This window comes from Aythya ferina (genome assembly GCF_964211825.1).
Source record: "Aythya ferina genome assembly, chromosome: 4".
Taxonomy (NCBI): Eukaryota; Metazoa; Chordata; class Aves; order Anseriformes; family Anatidae; genus Aythya; species Aythya ferina.
The window spans coordinates 45,875,202-45,895,130 of NC_140300.1; the positions used below are offsets into that span (position 1 = coordinate 45,875,202).

Sequence of the window (19,929 nt, forward strand, 5' to 3'; positions counted from 1 at the left end):
TCCCGCGGCCGGCCGGCCATGAAGAAGGCGGTGCCGCAGGCGGCCGCGCTGCTGCTGGAGAAGCTGCTGCTCCTCGCACACCTCCGGCCGCTGCCCGCCGCCGGCACCGGCACCGACACCGACCGGGGGGAGCCGCCGCCGGCAACGGCACCGGCACCAGCACCGCCCGCCGCCGGGTGCTTGCAGCGGGGCGACCTGCTGGAGGTGCCGCGCACCCTCTTCGTCCACTTCGGCATCTACCTGGGCGAGAACCGCGTGGCACACCTGATGCCCGACATCCTGCCCGCCCTCACCGACGACCGGCGGCAGATCCAGCGGGTGGTGACCAACAAGCGCCTCATCCTGGGCGTCGTCACCAAGACGGCCAGCATCCGCGTGGACACGGTGGAGGACTTCGCCTACGGCGGCAGCATCCTGGTCAACCACATGGACCGGCTCTTCAAGGACCGCCTGCTGGGCAGCGAGGAGGCCGCCCGCCGTGCCGAGAAGCTGGTGGGAGCCACGGCCTACAGCCTGCTCTGGAACAACTGCGAGCACTTTGTCACCTACTGCCGCTACGGCGCCCCGGTCAGCCTGCAGACCGACAAGGTAGGGGGGCAGCGGGGAGACGGGGGGCGTAGCGGGGAGAAGCCCCTCAGGTGTCGCCTCCTGCCCCTCTAACCCCGCCGCCCTGCGTTTGTCCGCTTGTTTTTTTTTGCAGTTCTGCGAGACGGTGAAGATGATCATCCGCGACCAGAGGAGCGTGCTCGCCTCGGTGCTGGTGGGCTTGGCGGCGGTGGTCTGCCTGGGCCTGGCGCCCTCCACCACGCTGCCCACCATCCTCGTCACCTTCTTGCTGTGGATGGCGGGCTGACGGCGTTCCCGAGGGCCTGCGGACGGCGCCTGTATATAGGATGTACACTACTGTATTTATAAAAGCACAAATTACTCACCGGCGTTGTGTAACGTTTCTTAACCTTGTGTGCTGTTTTCCAGGACCGCTGTGTCTGGCATACAGCGCATGAGGCATAGCTTACTGTGTAAGCCGAGTAATAGATTTCCTGAAAATCTCAGTCGGTACATTCTCGCGCACCCTTAAAATCACTAAAAAGTAGGGGTGCGATGCAGTTCTGCTCCTTGCCTTTAGCCATAACTGATTCTGCTGATATCCTTCACGTGCTTTAATTTCTTAGCTGCATACCTGAGTGCCTCAGCTATTGATAAAATGGATGGTGCAGTGCCACAAAGCGGTGGATATGGAGAACAAACTACTTGCCTCTTACTTTGACAGATATGCTTAATATTCAAAAGTTACTGTCTTTTTAAGAATATCCTTTAGGGGAGATACAAGTAGGTAAACTGCCTCTCTCTGATAGCCAAAAGCAGCCCTCGCCTGGGTGCTCTGTGCTGCAGTAGTGTATCCGGCTGTGGTCCTCTGAGTTCCCTTCTGGGAAGTGCTCACAAATTTCTCATTTGTATTGATTGAATAAAGACTTGCTACGTATCGAACAACTTTCAAGGAAAGCCTGCAATACCTCAGCATTCTCCTTGCTGCTGGTGGTGGTTGGTATGGCTACAGAGGGGTTCTCGTTGGTATGGGAGAAAACCAGTTTGCTTTTTGAAAGCTAGTGACATATAAATATTGCAGATTTCCAGTCTTTCAGGGCATGTGGCTGGGAGGAGAAGGAAAACAAATATGAATGCCTATCTAGTTCCCACTTTCCCACAGTAACTGGAACTACGTGGGTGCTGTAAAGCATCAGGCGTTGTTGGTGTGGTTCCTGTGGTCACTGTATTGTTTTGGATATTGCCTTAAAACAGGATGCCTCTTCGTGAAAGAAGACATATTTTTATACTCGTCCCTTGCAAATAAGTTGTAAGCCAGCAGTCGGTGCTAAAAATCCCCAGTGTTGATGCCTTTCTATCAAGAATGTGTAAAGCTGGATTTGAAATCAAGTTCATCTAACTAATTGTTTCAGTGCTACAAAACATTGTTTTGTTGTCATTTTTCTTTGGCAATGTCTTAATGTATGCAGAGAAATTGTTCAGTTCCTGGAATGGCATGCTATACACGCACTTACACGTTCATGCACTATGCTCACCTTCTTTTCTAGTTAAAGGCAAATACTATGGTGTCTTTTCCAAGGACTCAAGCTCAGATTCACTTCTTTCTCAGCCGTGTTCAGTATCCTGATCAGCTCTGCTACCAAAGTTTCCATTTTTTCCTGTTTCTACAGTAAGACTCTGATTAACTATATTCTACCCCCGCTACTCCCTCCTCTAGACCTACAGCTGTTTGAAGATTGGGTTCTTGAACTGTGAGCCTCTTTGGCCGCCCTCTAATCTTTCTTCTTCTGGCTCCTCTGTTATAACCGACAAAGAATGTAAAGACCGGGGTGAAATTCCAGTCTCATAGGAAACAACAGCATTATTGCTGCAGTCATCAACTGAGAGGGGATTTCAGCCTAGCTTTCAGGACACGATCAGTCTGCAGCCTAGCTCCTAAGCAGCTGGATATCAATTACTGTTGGGTCCTTGTAAACAGCTTCTGTTCTGCTTTCAAAGATTGTAATGCTCCACGTAACTGTGGCTGGTAACCCTTTTAAAGTTAAGGTGTGTTTTTTTTTTTAAATCAACATGAATTGCTTTTTCATAGTGTATGCATTAGTAATATTTACATTAAATTCCAATGTGTTTTTTTACTTGCTGTGCATAAGGTATGAACTGTAGTCACTACTGTAATTATATAAATAGAATTTATTCATTTGAAAATGTCTAATGGTCTCTTGATATGGTGTATAATGCTGTAGCATTTCTCTTACATATCCCAGAAGGGCAGTGAACAGCCCATTAACATGCAGTTACATGGTGTCTGATTACAGGTGGGCTTTTATTTTCCCCTTTATTTAGCTGGGATTTATAAGAATTCCAATAATTCTTATGATTCACTTACACAATAAACAGCGGGGTCATGACCAGTAACCAGATTGTGAGTGGGATTGTTGGAAGGCAGAGAAAAGTTCCTGCTCTAGGAACAGCTTTGCTGATGGTGTTGAGCAGGAAGCATTCGGATTAATCTGGGGGACTAAACTGGGATTTTCATAGGGGTCTCTACAGAAGAAATGAAGCCAGCTCCTTGCGGACTTCCAGAAGCATTAGAAGAGAATTTTCCTTCAAAGCATAAAGTTTTAAGAAGCTTATGAAATACTATGAAATAGCCTAGGCTGTCCTGCTGTGTCCATTCATCAGAGACAAGTAATAGCATAGGTAAAGGCAGAGAAGTTCTGCTGTGTGGTAAGGAGTTTTTCCTACCAACAGTAATTCTAGAAGAGATCTGGAAATTTTGTGAAAGTCAGGCATGAATTCTCATGTTCAGCTCAGTGGGTGGTGTATGTGCTCTGAAATATTTTGGTAAATGTCAACGTCAACTTTTTTCTGTAATTGCTTGAGTAAAAATAAGCACTTGCCCTAGGTGGAGCATTGCATTTCAGGCTTGAGCTCAAACTATCATGCCATTGAAATGAAGGAGCTACTTATAAAAGAAAACCGCGGAAAACTGTGGAGTAGCTCCACTGCTTAAAATTGTGTGTGTTTAGGAGCAGCGTTGTTCATTGGTGACTGTAAGCAGTGGTGATGGGAAGAGTAAGTATGAAGCTGCAGGTCTTCTAGTGGTGGGGCTGTTTTGAAAAGTTGTGTGGTTAAACCTCGATGTGTAATGGGGGAGTGTAACCATCACCCCAGTGCCACTGGGAAATGCAAGTAGTGAAGACATCGAGTGAAAAGGATAGATATTTCACTTCAGGCTTTCCAAAGAAAACAAAAATAAAATGGGCATTCATAAGGCTCGAAATGTTTTTACAAAACGTGTGTTTAAAAGAAAAAAAAAAAAAGTTGCTAAATGGAGAAAGCCATTAGAACACTGAGCTTTCTGTTTGTGTTTATTTTAGCTCGGAGCGTAAATGATTACTCATTTTGTGGGTGAGCACAGCAGTCATCTGCTGCTTGATTTCACCTTTGGGTCCTCCTGTGCTGAAGGAGAGTGCTACATAGAAATGCCATTGAGGCTTTTAATGAAAAAAAAATCAGCAATAATTGCTGTAGTCAGGGGGGGTGGGGGGGGGGAGGGATTAAACCTGTGTGACTTGACATCATCCAGACAGGTTTTAGAAAGCAAGCTGCATCTACAAGAAACATTACAGCTGCGATCTCTATGTATTATTTACTGCATGTTCTCACACTAAATAGTCTCACACCACTGAATGATCCAGAACTGTGTTAGACGGTCTAGATAGCTAGCATCTCCTTTTACCATTGAAATTGAAAAGCTCTCAGGTGACACTCAAAGCGAGTTGTGATGTGGGCTTTGTAATTGCTCAGGACTGATCTCGCTAAGCACTTAATTGCCAAGAACAGGCTTCCTGCTCTGAAGGGAAGATGCTACCTACGGCTGGCTCTTTGCTGGAGTGCATTGCACTTTCTGGTAAGCCTTACAAAAATCTTTCAGGATACTGCACTGATAAAGTAAACTATCTCCTCTACTTTGTGAATATATCACAAAGTATTTGAGGGCTGTTTTTTGGCATGTTTTCTTAAAACTCAATTCTTGTCTGTATATCATGCCACAGCTTCACTTCTGAAGTCAAGGGAAAGCTTAGGGTACAGTCCTGAGTGCAGAGGGTGAAGGGGAGGAAATGGGGCAATCTTTAGGATACCTAAATCACAGTTACACTGACTGCAGCACAGCAGCTCTGTCTGGGACAGAACTGGAGATTTTACACTTAAAACAGCTTCTGTCTCACAGGTTAGAAATCTTTTTGTGAGGTGCTTTGTTGATTTTTTTGTTTGTTTGTTTGTTTCCCCATTTATTAGAGTACTTTATCAAGCCCTGTGCCCACGTTTTACTTGCTACCTCTTCTTTATAGCATATCTATGAACTGGAAAAGAATCACTGTCTGCTCTGCGATAGCGTGATTTTGAGCAACTCAGCTGCCCAGTCCCCTACAATGAATCACATTCAGACTGGGCACCCAGCTTTAGGTGTTAAGGCAGTGAAAGTGTGGGGGGGTAGGTAATGTAGGTTTTTTTTACTTGCAAAATCAGGGCATATTAAGCATGCTGTAGGACCAGTCAGTGAGGGCTGTGTGCGTGTGAAGACTGAGACACTGCTTGGTTTGGCATGCTGGGCACAATGTGTCTGCTCTCTTGTTCCCAGCTGGAGTTTAGGGGGGCTGAAATGAGGTTGTGTTAGGGCTGAGACTAAGGGAAGGCAAATTAAGCTGTTTAAATCGAGAATTACACCATAAATGCCACAGGCTGTAATCTAAACTGCTCAATAAAATGGGCTAGAGTCCATCTTTTGACACAGTGGTGGTTCGCTGTGACTCATGCCTATATAGCAACACCCTCACCAGCACAGCGTGGCTGCGCCTCTCACAGCTCTTGGAAGCACTCCCCAGCCTGTGCTGTCCCAAGGCGAGCTCCAAGAGAGCACTACTTAATGTGGGCTGCGTCTGGGATCATGCAAACAGCCGAGTAATATGGACGACCACCACACGAATAGACAAACCTATTCTATGACCTCCTTTCATAGATTCACCTGGCCAGAATTTTAAAGTAGACCTGGCTTAGCCCATTTGTTACTGAAAACCTTGAATTCCTTCATGGAGCAGCACTTGAGTGGAAATGGCAATCCTGTGTTCTTAGGTGTGCACTAATGTGATGTCTACAGCATTTCTGGGGACATGGGAGGTCTGGTCCTAGGGCCTTCTCAGTCTGCCTTCAGGAGAATCACCAAACTTTTGATAAAACTATGAGGTGGCTGCCCTTCACCTTTCCTAATTTTCTCTCATGATTAGGTCAGTTGATGACTGAAGTACTTTTATCAGGTTGGGCAGCACCTGTGGCTCCAAGTTTGAAGGACAAAATGGCTCCCTGTTCCCTCAGGGTTGGAGCAGGTTCTCTTGGGGCTCAGTGTGTTTGGCACCCCGAAGAGGGCTGTTGGTCCTCATGGTCCATGGGCCTCAGTGTGGTTCTGAGTGGGAACCAGGTACCTAGGCTTAGTCAGGAACTAGAAATGCTAAGTTTGGGATGTTTTCCTACTTTGACACAACACAAACTTTCAGGCAGATATAAGGAAGAGGCTATCAGGTTGGATCAAAGATTTGCTGCTTTGGTGTAGTGGGATTTTTTGGTGAAGTGTTCAGATACCTGCTGTAACTAACCATTGCCTTTAGTTTTTCTTTTTTTTTTTTTTTTTTTTTTTAATTCTTTCATATGTCTCCCATGTCTGTAACTGAGACAACAATAATCTTCCTGTCTTCTTTCCAGATGCCAGACTTGGTTAATATTTGCATAAGGTTGTGAGTTTCTTGCATTGAACATACCAAACAAATGAAAACATGGGTCCTTACCAGAAGGCAACTTCATTGCCTGTGAAACCCGAGTTTTCTGTGAGGCTAAGGAAATATACTACTTTATATAATTAAGAATACCAGCAAATTAAAGGTTATGCTCTGCTAAACTTGTCAAGCTACAATGTTCTGTACAAAGCTAATGTTCTGCATAGTCTTAGGCCAGACTCAGACTTGCACCTGTTTTCTTGCAGTTTTGTTGACAACACCTGCACACTTCCATGTAGCACTACACAGAAGCACAGGGAAGAGTGGGTCCGTTACTGCCACATAGTAGAAAAGAAATGAGTAAGTAATTCTACTCAAAAATGGGGATATGTGGGTGTAAAGATAACGAGAGGTATCCTGCACCCTTGGCTGAAAGATTTAGGTAGTTAGGGTTAGGTGTTAAACACAGTAACTTTTGCCATTTCCATTTGTGAACAAGATTATACTTAACTCCAAGGAAATGCTCAGGAGCAGGGAGGCTCCTGGTTTCAACCACATTCATTCAGAGTTGTTCTAAGCAATGTGCACAGTATAAGTAGCCCGGAGCCAATGATTGCCTGGTGGCCTCCAGAACCTGAAGTGTTATAGCTGTGGAAAACACGTAACTGCATCTAGCCCTAGGGGAAGAAGGCTATTTGGTTTGACACCATGCTATCACATCTCTGTTGCTTGTGAAACCCGAACAGATACCCTCTCGTGATCCTGTCCTGTTTTGTAGTCATACCAACTTGCCTGAAGTATGAGCTTAGGCTCTGATTCATGCAAATATGCCCCAGACTCTCAGTTCCATGCCAAACCTCATGTTATTCATGAGTTACTTTCCATAGGCTGTAGCTCAGCCAGTTTCTGAGGAGTCCTTCCCGAGGTATCTAACTCTTCCAAGTTTTGGAAGAGAAGACTGAATGCGTTACTCAGGGCTGAGAATCGCTCCAGACTGGAAGGTGTCTAAGGCCTAAAGTATACTTGAAGATGTAGCTCATGACATTTACAGTCATGTTGCTGTATCCCATTCCTTGGTCCTCCACAAAGCTTGGGAAGCTCCTCTGGAAATCAAGGTGTGTAATAGATTAGGACATGACCTGGACAAACAGAGGTAAACATAACCTCTCCTCATCCAGTGCATCAGCCATTGAGCACTGACAATTGCATGGAAAAGGTGACACTTTATTTTTTTATTTTATTTTATTTTTTAGGCATTACGCCCAACTTATGTTGGCTAGCAGACTGCTTTGGTCACACCATAAGAACAACTCAATTGTCATTCTAAATAGTTATTTGTACAATTTGATCATTTGCAGACCAGGGTTAGACTAGAAATGCCTTTCAAAAACTTGCCTGGAGAAAGCAGTATTTCTGCTTGGCCAGCAAACTGAAATTCCAGTGAGGAATGGAGCATTTCTATTTCTGATATATTTGAGCAATTCCAGTAACTCCTAAACTGTTAAAGTATTGAAAATTATACAGGCAGTAGACCTGATACATAGTCATGAAATACATTTCAAAATTATAATGAGGTTTTTATGACTTGTAAAGCGTTTTTTTACAAGCAAGCTGAAAATATCCACCCAAACCAGTTATAGAAATTACTTTCCCTCAATAACTTTCTAGTTTGCATTTTCAGTTTAGGGAATGTATGTGTTAAAATCTCTCTCACAGACAGTACTCAATCCTGCAATTAAATATAAATCTGTGTTGGCAACAACCATTTTTTTCTTATGGAAAAGACACTGAATTTGTGACGTTAGTTGTGAGCTCGCTATATCTGAGCAGGAAAGGAACGTGGGACAGGAGTGAGACATCTGCTTATACAGAAAAACACATTTGATCCTAACAAAAAAATAGGTTACCTAAAAGTTTAGATTTTTTTTTTTTTTTTTTTAAATCACTTTACTTGCAATGCATATTTAAAAATACCCCAGCAGGACACATTCTCAGCAATTCACCAGACCCACCACCAAGTACATAGTACTCCAAGCTTTTTTATTATAACACCACCATTCCGTTACATTTCTTCCAGCTAAAATCAACAGTGGCTTTGTTACTGGCTTCACATGGAACAAGACTAAATATGATGTACTCCCTTCCATTCCCTGATCTCCCCAATATCTTGTGCCTGCGGCAACGTAATGATGGTGTTCAGAAATAAACATCCTGAGCACTAAGGAACTTGCACTGAATTATGATTTGAAGAATCTTACAGGCCATAAACTGTGCAGCTTTATTTTTCATAGCTTTTCAAATCTATTCAGACAACTGCCTACAGCCAGTTCCTTCTGTGCTGCCACTTGCATTTCTACCTAGCTTTTTGCCAGTTTAGGTAATGCACCTTTCAGCTGGCTTCCCAAGGTCTCTTCCTGTGAATACAACTACTCCCATTATTTTTTAGGAAACTTGGACTCTTGATTCAGAGCTGAGACAAGCATATCCTTTACAACCAGACACTGTTAGCAGCTTAACTACCTTTGAGGGCCCTGAGCTTATAGTGGAGGGCCAATTTTTTTTCAGCAATATGGGAACAAAGGAATGAACTTGGCAATATCCAAAGGTCGGTTTAGCCCAATATCATTCTCTGCCAATGAGCAACAGTGAGTGCTTAGGGGCAGGGTATGGGTACAGGCAGAGTCTTGATGTAGTTTCAAAAATTTCCATAAGCAACAATTCATGATGTTCCTGTTTTGAAGCCTGCATTCATTACATCAAGTGTAATGCTCACCAGTGAATTTACCCTACCTGAACTTTTCTTATTCCTATTTTAACTTCTCTGTCTGGCCTCCAAATGGTTCAATGGCAACATTAGTTACGACTTATACAGAAAGGCACTTTATTTTAAAATGACTGTCTGATGATTAAATTAGCTGTTCTTCCCTTCTTTTACTACAGGGAACAATGAATATTCATTTTGCATGCCTTTTCTCCACTTAGCCTTAGAATTCTCAGATGTTCCTGGTACGGAACTCAGATTTAGTGCTTTCCACACATTCATGCTGGGATTCTTCTGAAAATGGTTCATTTGGCACCATTCTTCCGGTACAATGGCTGCTTTCAAAAATTTATTACACATTACACCCCTCAGTCCCACAGTATCATGCTGGAGTTTCTTTAGCCTTGAATATGTCCAGCCTTGCCAGTTTGTTACTTTAAGTTTACTAATTCCTCATAAAGCGGCTTCTTTTGATCCCTCAGTTTAGGACTAATGTGAGGATATATTTCCTGTAAAAAATAATTGTGAAAATTAATGGCTTTACTGTGGAAATCTCTTTTTTTTTTTTTTTTATTTTAAATATTGCTGATACACACACACATACACATATATATATAAAGCTATGGCTAATCACGGAACCATGGAATGGTTTGGGTTGAAAGAGACCTTAAAGATTTCCCAGTTCCAACCCTGCCATGGGCACGGACACCTCCCACTCGATCAGGTTAGTCAGGGCCTAGTTCAACCTGTCCTTGAACACCTCCAAGAATGGGGCATTGACAGCTTCTCTGGGCAGCCTGTTCTAGTGCCTCACCACTCTCTGAGTGGACCTCTAATCTAAATCTCCCCTCTTTTAAACTATTCCCCCTTGTCCTATCACTGTCTGTCTGTCACTCTCCATCTTTTTTATAAGCCCTCTTTAAGTATTGAAAGGCTGCAATAAAGTCACCCCAGAGCCTTCTCTTCAGGCTGAATATCCCCAGCTCTCTCAGCCTTTCTTCATAAGAGAGGTATCTTTCCCCAAAGGCCCTTTCTTTATTATGTGTCAATTCTCTGACTCTGGCAAATGCCTGACTTATGGTTTATTTTTAATGAGGCTTTTCGTTATTAGCTTTTATGTTAGCAAGGTGGTCTGAAACTTTTTTACCCTTGTTCCCTGGGGTTTTTGATGTAATGAGCTTACTGCGCTCCCTGTTTGGGAGGGTTGCCCTGTCTGAAGGGCAGCCCTCACAGCAGGCCTTCGCCTCCTGTGGCACGGGAAGGAGGGTGGCTTCTCCCTGGTGCCCTGTGTGGGCAGGAGCATTGAAAATCCCCCATTCGTCAAGACCTCGACGTGGTGTGGACGATGTTGCACCATCTGCAACTGATGGGAGAAGGGAGTTGCAGGCCTTGCTCAAAATAAGAACAGCCGTGGCTGACAGTCCTTCTGTTAAGATCAGCTAATCCCACCTAGTGGCTTTCCAGGGAAGGTCTTGCAGTCGTTCTTTACCCATGTTCTCCCACAGGCCTGTCAGCAGAACGCTGTGCCAGACTTTTCAGCAAACTGGGATCACTTAACGCTGGCATTGGCCCGTCACGCACCGCTACATCCATGCTTTTGGAGCTGGCAGAGCTGAGTAAGTATTGAAGCTTACTGAGGAGGCACAAAAGTGTTTGTGCTAAATTCCCGTTTCATTGGTGTAACACCTAACCAGAAATGGGGGAGAGACAGCTAAGCTGCAGAGTACTTTGATTTCTTCATAGGTGTCCACAGTGTGGTGGTTCCTGATTTAGTTTTTCATTGTAGTTTTGATTATGTCTCTTGGCCTCATAAGGAAAGCACAAGTTAGGTACAAAAAAGGCATTTAAAAATAATGTTGTTAGCCTTACTCAGTGAATACTACCACACACACACACACACACACACACACACACACACACACAAAGATAAATGATGACTTTCTATGTGTGTCTAATATATGAAAGCGTATGAAAGAACCAACAAAAGAACCACAAAAAAGCAGGTTGCATTGTTTCAGACTTCCTTAATTATGTCTCTAAACATAGCACTATCTCCTTAAAGTCTCAGGAAAAATACAGAGTAAATTATAAGGAAGTATCATAAGTTGTTTAATTGTAATTGGCATTGACAGTCCTGAGTTTCCTGAGCTTCCTGACTTAAAAGCTAGTTAGCAGTTCACAGCAGCTGGATAATAAATTAAAAGGATGTGAGCTTGATAAATCAATGCCTTTCAGGATTGTGAGAATAAACTGGAATTCAAAGTCAAGTATGAGTAGCCTAAGGAAACAGTGAACACTCCACTTTTTAAGCTACCATGAACATACTTTAAATATTTCATTCTAGGAAAAATAAAAACTGAACCTTGTTCTCCCCTGCTGCACTCAATATAATTTATTTCCAGAATGATTAAATATTCAATAGGTAAATCTTTAGTCTACCTTGTAAACCTTCAGTTAATATCTAGGTCAGATCAGATATGACCAAAGACTTTACAGTTTGATGCCTGTTTGGTTCCAATGCTGAAACCATGCTATAAAACTTCCACAGAAACTACCATAAATTAAAATATTTTCTGACAGGATTTGCAAAGAAACCAAAAACTGAGCAGTGACTGAGATGGAACCACCTCTGACCTTTCCAAGTCCTCCAGTGAGGACTGGGACACCAGTGGTATGACTAAAGGAAGCCTGCTCTGCAGCTCCTTGTGCTTCACATCGGTGTGGAAAGAAAATTCTGGTCTCGAGTTTTGTTACAAAAGTATTTCAAAAGTGCCAGAAAAGCCAAATTTCTTTAATTGCTGCTGTTGCAGACATGCAGGGGATATGCTGTCATTTCAGGTTATTGTCTGCCTAAAAAAACAGATGGAAAAGCATTGTGTAACTGTGTAGAATCAAAATACTGCAGTACTAAAGGAAAGGATTCTCCATCTTCTGCAGCTCTTCCCTCCTTCCCGTACTATCTTCCCTTCTATTTTCTGACATTTAGCTCTTCTTTCACCAACCCTCTGCAGTGTTACTTTTTTCAGCAATTCCAAGCTGCTCCTTCCCTTCTCTGGGTCAGCTGCATTCCCAGAGAACAGCCATTTCATTGATTAAAGGTAGGGTTTGTCGCACAGGGTTTTGAGAGCAAGATATAAAGGTGGAAGAAAGCAATAGCTCTGGAGGTCATGATGGAAAAAAATGAAGAGATTTTATACACCTCATTATAAACATTTTACTTCACTGTACTCAGTGATATTGGTTTAAAGTTGGTTTAGTTCAATTTACTTCAATAAAACTGTTGATATTCACGTTCATCTAGGTGAGCACAGAACATGCTTCAGAATTGATATTCTTTTCATATTCATTGCACATCTGCATGTTAAAAATCATATGTGTGTCTTGAAGTGGTTTACAAAGGAAAGAAAACAATTCTGTATGATGATTTCTCTACATTGTTGCCCCTTATGCTTCTTCCAGCAATATCAGATTTTATATTTAAAAAGGATTGCAACTCTTCAGAGGCAAAAAGCTGAACAAGAGCAAATGGTACTTTTCAAGAAAACAGACCCTTCGGGCACTGGGATGCCTTGTTAGGAGGATCCTACAAAACAGGCATTACAGCTACTTGATGAACTGGAACCTGAAAGAAAGTGGACCGACTGACTGAAATTAAGTCTTTCTGGACAGCTTGGTATAATTAGATTTACAATCATATTATGTCTAGGTTTTCTACAAAGACCTTTGTTTAAACTTCAAAGGATGTCTGCTTCCTTTTAAAGTATTTCCACTACCTACATATCAAACCTGTCAGAGTGCAGAAATACTACATACCCTCTTTTCCTGCTCCAGGCCATAGTAAAATTTACTCTGACCAAAAGAATTAAAAAAAAAAAAAAGAAGAAAAAAAGGAAAAAAAAATCTTATGCTTCTATTAAAACATATTACAACTGCAGTGGCAGTCCACTCCAGGAATATATGCTGGGGCTTGCTAGCATTCCAATGAAACAGAAGTTAAAAAACATCAAGGACTTCTGTGTTACAGCTACCTAAAATAACTTAAAGGAAAAGAAAAGCAACCGTCTGATGCAGTGCTATAAAATAAAATGTGTAAGAAAAGGCCTCTTTCACGTTTTCAAATTTAGCCAAAGGAATAAATGTCATAATCTTGGCATCTCTGCCCTCATTCCTCATCCATCAGATTTGTGACAGTTTCAAAAAGACATTCATGAAGAAACTAACTCAGTGTCTCCTTTATATTAAGAGGAATTGAATAAAGCTTTAGGGCAAATAGCACATTATTTGCAATTTTAGGTAATTTTCTAACCAGAATTTATGCCAAATACTTATGACTCTTGTAAAATAACCCCCCAAAAGGCTTCTATTTATCAGGCTTAAATGTTTAACAGGTATGTGCTATGGTACCGATTAAATAAGGCGGTAAAAACTAAGTTCTCTGATAAATAACAAACGTTCTTCTGAGCCTGGTCCTCTTTCCCATCTTTTAGTAAATCTTCATTAAAAATAAGTGCATTAAAATATGTCATGTCTTTGGATAAGTGGTATTTATATATGGGGGTGGGGAGAAGAGAGAGTAATAACTGAAACTGTCTCTTTGCTGTGAAGAGTTATCACTCCTAGAAATGAGAATTAAAATGTTCATTGACCTTCTCCTTCCTTTACGAATCACCTTTACAAATGATGGCTACTGATAAATGAGCTGTGTCTTTTGAATGCACAATGCAATCCAGTACTATGTGAGACAAAGGGGAAGACACGAAAGCAAGGCAGAATTCACTGGTGGCAGTGCCTATCTGGAGGAGGAACAGAGAAGGCTTGTCCCCTGCAACTGTTCCAAGTTACTTGACACAATTACACATTGTATAAAAGCATAAAATTAACTACATCAACTTTTTAAAATAAAAGATTGGCTGAGAAGGTTGCTTGTTGAGGACTCTTCTAGCTTTAATGCAAGAAAAGCTATGTTTTTGAGAGCGTTATCTGGGTTCAATAAGTAGATTTGTTCTAGCCATGACATGTTTTCAGCTATGCCAAGTCTTTTTTTGAATACCTGAAGTTATCCGATAAGCTGTTTGATATAAATATAGTATTGTATTCCCTTGTAAATACTTCCTTACTGTTAGAAAAGACTCAAAAATATTAAGCTCAGACTTTATCACATTTGACAAGTCACAGCAGAATCCAAGACAAATACAGGTTAGAAACAGCTGTTCATAGTAAAACTTAATTATACTGAGCAATTTGGATTGTCAGAAAGAAACAGCTAACACCTGTGGGCAAGGCAGTAGTGAGAGCTCTAATACCCAATTAGGACACATGGAGCAAAAGAAGAAAAGGATCTTAATTTCTGTTATATAGGGAGGGGTCAGCAAGAAAACCAACTGAGTCTTTAGTTCCTACAGCTGACTTTGATGTTTAATAAGAAATAAAAACTAAGACTTTTTTTGCTATTTTGATTTTCTTTTCTTCATGTGATGCCATAAAGAGGAAGATCTGACAGCAAAGTTGTGTGTTTCCTTAAGATCTGCTGCTGTTGAATTACTGCAATGGGTTAAAATTCCTTGCTGAGCAGCTGCTCATCAGCAAACTGTAAGTTGTACCTCAGAAATGGTTGTGCACGGTCACCTGCCCAGTGAGATGTCAAATTTGTGAAATTCAAAGAAAATGCTGAAGAGGTTTTTCACTTAGAAGTCGTTGCTCATGTTCTTTCAATTCTTTCCACTAGCAATAACAAATGAAACACATGGGGTTTTCTGCCACAAAATGAGGAGTCTCCAAGGTAACAAGGGCACTGAGTTACAGATAAAACACACAAAACTTTGTTTATTGTAATATACCTCTAATTCATTCCTATTAGAGGTTTCACAGCTGAGTTAGATACAGTCAAAAAACCAGCAGGCACCTGAACAAAAAAGGTGGTGGCATTTAATCTTGAAGGCAGTAGCATTTTTGGCCATTCGGGACTTTTAAATGGTGTCATATCACTTGTAAAACACACAGTGAGTGTATCATGCCATTATTGATAAAAAGATAAGCTTTTTCTTTTTAAAAAAGAAACTCAAATAGATAAATATTTAATATGCTCTATTAAAATACAATTTTATGATACTATATATTAAAAAGTAGACTGCTAGAAACTCTAGGACATATTTGTAATAAAGATGAATTTGCATGTCCTTAAGCTAAATTTCTTGGGATTCTCTGGTATATTCAGAACCAGTTTAGGCAAGGTGTGTAAGGAAGGAAGTTTCTGCTCCATGCTTCTTGTCAGTGAGAGTCTTTGGTTTGCTAGATACGGAAAATTGGCTACAACACTTGGATAGCAACAAATTGAAGAACTTCCATGCCAATTCCATACTTTTTATTGACAGCTGTGCACTTGATGCGTGCCCATCAAAGCTCTGTGCCTCCAGCGCCTCTGAGGAGCTTTAATATGGGCTCTGAAGCAGTGCTAAAACCACAAGGCCTTCAGAGCCCAACTGCTTTGGGAAGGGCCTGTTTTTGTTATGGCACTAACAATTATGTTATTAGGCCTGGGTAAAAACTGAACTACAACAGCAGGAATTGAGAACAGATTTATTTCACTGAAGCATTACATTTGCCAACAGGAACCAGCACAACAGTAAGCACATGCTTACACCACAGCCTATCCTAAATGCCCAGACAGGCCTTCCAAGAACAGTTATGAGCCAAAAAAGACACAAAAAAGCTGCCTCTAAGCCCAACAAGGGCGCCTCCTGCCTAAAGGAGGGACGGAGGCCGGTCCGAGGGGCGGCAGCACCCCGTGCGCGACCCTCAGGAAGGGCCCTGGGGGGGCCGCCGCTCCTCCCTCATGGCGGCCCCACCTCCTGCTCCAACGCTCCCGTCAGCCCTAACGGCCCGCAACGGCCGCCATTTTAAAAGAGCTCGCGTGCCCCGCCCCGCTGCCCTCTGCCTCACTCTGACTGGCCAGCGCCTGCTGTCAATCACTCTCGCGCCCACCTCAGCCGGCTGCTGATTGGCTGAGCCGGGGCAGGGAGAGGGAAAGCCGTGGCGGCGGTGTCGGCTCTGCCTGGCAGCGGTGCTGTGAGGGGCGGACGGGTGGCGGTGCCGGCCTGAGGGAGTCCCGCTCGGGTAAATGGCGCCCTGAGGAGACGGGCGGGGTGTTTGTGGGCTGCTGGCCGCGTCCAAAGCTCAAGGTTTTGAAGTCAAGTTTTAGGGGATTTTAGTTTTTTTTTTTTTTTTTTTTTTTAAATTACTGTTTTGTGTTGGGCGTCGCGCGAACGTTATCTTTCCAGAATGGTTGCTTACATAGGTTCCTGTCCCAGAATGAATACCTGGTTGATAGAAAAGAAAAATTAATATATATATATATTTTTTTATATAAATAGATCGATATTACTACCACAGATTTACATAAACTAGACCGTATGTAATTATGTACACAACTCACATTATTACTCAATACTGCTATAAATCTATAGGCTAAATTCTGTATAATTATATACACAAAACTTTTCTTTTTCTGGGATGGAAAAAAAGGAGTTGTGTTTATTCTATCAGTGTTCTAATTAAGGGACATGTATAGGCTCTTAAAGTGTCAGCTGTTGTGGAAAGACTGCACCAAAGAACAGGGCCATGACTCAAGAACAGGGCCGTGATTCAAAGCTTGGTTAAAGGGGCTAAGCTGTTAGGCAAAATAATGCAAACACAGAACAGTAATATCACAGTATAACATGCATTAAATGTAGCGGTGGAAGGGGCTTAATCATAAAACCAGTCTAGCCACAAGTATGGCATAAATCTTCTGAAAAACCTTTATAAATGTACACAGACTTGCTTTAGATTGAGGAACTGTTGTGGTTTTAATGGAATATCTAAGTGAAGAACAGTAAGACTTCTAACAACCATGGGGCTGGTTAATGTCTTTAGTATGGAGGCAAGAACTTGATCAGTGTGACAAACAATCATCTGAAAACCCTTCTATGTGAAAGGGTGGGTGGGATAAGTTTTGTTACGTTACCTATTATGTATGGCTTTATTTTTAGTAATTCTTGTTTTTTGTAGCAGTAGGAAGTTACCTGGATGGCTGTTGTGTGAAAAATAAGCTGTGTAGATAATGGTGCTCATTTGGGTAATGAAGCTAGAAGTAAAAGTTCACTGAAGTTTAGTTTGTACAAAAAAAACAAGAGTAACAAGATGAAGAGGACAAGGTGACTTCTGCTTCAGACTGTAGAAAATGAATGCAATTATAGCTGCTTTGGGATCCTTCTTCCTTTTCAGCAGCATTGATCAATTTAATGCAGCAATGGAATTAATTCAAGTTTGGTGCAGCACGTGAGCTAATTTGTTTCTTGGGACCTTGAGTGATGGGAAGTCCAACGAAGAGACAGGCACATAAACGCTTACTCTTTGTGGTTTAGTTCCCTTTATTCTCTGCTTTCCATATACTTTCCTAGTGAAGATCTTAACTAGGTCCAATGAAGGAAACTTCATTGTTCAGCAGATAATTGTGGTTTGACGAGACGTTTTTTGTGAAATCAAGCCTGGTATTAGCTGTTTTTCATGGTGGGGGTGGAGTGGAGAATTCTTCAGGATGTTACTTAGTGAAGCTTCAATTTCTTGAAGACAAAGCAAGATAAAAATATAAAGGGCATTAAAGAACAAACAGTTGTAGTTGATGTTTCTCATGGTGATTTTTTTTTTTTTTGGCTGCATGTCTTTTGGAGAATGAGGGACATACCACGTGGACGGACCACGGACCAGGGATTGAAGTGTTGAAGAAAATTGGCTAAGTATAGTGGACCTTACGGCATAAAATCTTGGGAAAAGAAGAAAAAACAGGGCAAGGAGAGAAAGTCAGTGGAAAAAATCTGACTTTGAAGTCAGACTTTTGTGAGTAGTGTGACTAGTAAAGTTCTTAATTACTGTGTGGTTTTCTGGGTGTGATTAGTTTCCTGTGACCTAGATAACAGAAACTTAAAGCTGTTGTAGGATATCTTGGCACGCTGGGAAATAGCGGTCATGGCAGCAACAAGTCTTTTGATAAAAGCTTGATATTGATAAACCTTTTTCAGTTTTGATGTGAAAATGGATAAAGGCATGAAAATAAGGACCCTGGGGTGGAATTATCTCAGCTTCTTAGTTTTGACAGACAGTTCTGCCAAGTTTTATTATATATTGGTTTTAATTAAATTATTTCTGTTCCTGAATTCTTTGAATTCTCTACATTAATTAGGCATGGACTTAGTGCATTTCTGAAGTCTTTTTTTTGGACTCAAATCCAGTTTTAAAATCATTGGTACTTCCATAAAATAGAGTAATAAGAGAGAGGAATTTGTCCCTTTGAGTAGCGTTTAGGTCTCTATACAACTGTGATAACAAGCTTTATGAAAGAATTCATTATTGTAACTTGAAGGACAGCATACCTAGAAAATAGTCGTGATACCATTTGTATAAAAAAAACAAAAAACAGAATGTATAATTGCTGCTTCAAGTTGAAGATTATTACAGCTACGGAACAGTGTTTTGAAAACAAGTATGTAGATGATAGTAATTGCATGTAGGATTGCAGTCTTACGCTAAGTAAAGTCACATTAAATAGCCAAATGTAGCATGAGTTGTGTTTTTCCGTGCTTTGGTAGTTTCTGTATACAGGCAACAGCTTAGACTTACCTGACCTGAAGTATCTGTGATATTCTGTTGAAGCTGTTGCAGATATGCATGAGGAAAATACAGCTGCAACGAATGGATGTGGCAAAACCAGAAGTAGTACTCAGAATGAGGCGGCCTTACTGGCCCTGATGGAGAAGACTGGATACAGCATGGTTCAAGAAAATGGGCAAAGAAAATTTGGTGGTCCTCCACCAGGTAAGCATTTCATTTGAGATCACAAAGTTGAGGTTTTTGTTTAAGAATAGCAATACCCTTAGTTTTGAGTAGAACTCATGAAGAGTGTTTTTGTTTAAAGACCTTGCAAGGGCATGCAACTGGCATGATTATGGGGATGCGTGAAACTAATGTTTTGTGCTGGAAATGCTGAAAGCTTATGAAATAAATGGATAAAACTCGAATGATTTTTGTTGTTTTCATTTTGACTGAAGAAACTTAAATACAGAAGGAGGAATAGTTCATTAGGTGTCTTTCTTAATTACATTTTTTTCATTGTTCTTGTATTCAAGAGTTAGAACACATGGTTTTGTTTTCTTTTACCAAAACATCATTGTGTTTTTTATTCTCTTTTATGTGTTCTTGAGAAGGTTTTAAGAAAAGAGGTGGTTTCTAAATCATGTAGTTTCAACTTCTTGGGTATTTACTTTCTCCTTTGTTGCTGCTGTGTTGAGCCTGATGACTTTTTTTTTTTTTTTTTTTTTTTTTTCCCAAAAATGCATTTTCAGAAAAGTATCTGGCTTTGATTTTGAGAGCCATGGAAGATGGGTTTGTCTACTCTACCCTTAGTTTGTTAAAATGGTTAACATCTTTCATGCTGAATTCAGGCTTTTTTTCTAGTCTGAAATAGTTTTTCTGAGTTTTCCTGATAAGATATTTAGTACCTGCCATTCTCTCTAACAATACTGTCAGTTACCTATATATAATAATTTTGCCATAAGTTGTGGCTGTAACTCTTCTTTTTGAGACAGATTATGCATTTACACAAGCAGAAAGATGGTAGATTCTTCGTGCTGCTGTTTTGGATCATTCTCCCTAGTGAGCTGTGATCCCATGGCTTTAAGTCATGTTTGTAAGCCTGAGCTCTACTGCTCATTCCTACATGGAGTTTAACAGACAGCTGTATCAAAATGATTGCTCTTTAGAAGCTTTTCCTGACTAAAATTACCTGCCCACTTTTATCAGCATTGGTAAAATAGAAGA

The 19,929-nt window shown here is 41.4% G+C and overlaps 1 protein-coding gene and 2 long non-coding RNA genes across 4 annotated transcripts in view; 2 read left to right on the plus strand and 1 right to left on the minus strand.

Annotated features, from left to right (window-relative positions):
* Positions 1-19,929, plus strand: part of LOC311436460 (putative RNA-binding protein 46) — a 35,150-nt gene continuing 15,221 nt past the window's right edge. The window contains exons 1-3 of one of the 2 annotated variants that reach the window (XM_084518673.1): positions 1-588; positions 701-788; positions 18,766-18,927. In XM_084518673.1, coding sequence (XP_084374799.1) covers positions 19-588; positions 701-788; positions 18,766-18,927 — 820 coding nt within the window. In that variant the 5' untranslated portion in view covers positions 1-18. Of the gene's footprint in view, positions 589-700; positions 789-16,085; positions 16,192-17,786; positions 17,953-18,765; positions 18,928-19,929 lie in introns of those variants that run through there. The other variant, XM_084518672.1, reaches the window with a different exon arrangement.
* Positions 4,407-14,161, plus strand: LOC311436462. Its single transcript, XR_014692870.1, has 3 exons — positions 4,407-4,459; positions 10,584-10,694; positions 12,538-14,161. It is a non-coding gene; the product is annotated as an uncharacterized lncRNA (long non-coding RNA).
* The window catches only part of LOC311436461, a 38,518-nt gene continuing 34,810 nt past the window's right edge, over positions 16,222-19,929 (minus strand). The window contains exon 3 of the long non-coding RNA XR_014692869.1: positions 16,222-16,394. This is a non-coding gene — a long non-coding RNA (uncharacterized lncRNA). The remainder of the gene's footprint in view (positions 16,395-19,929) is intronic.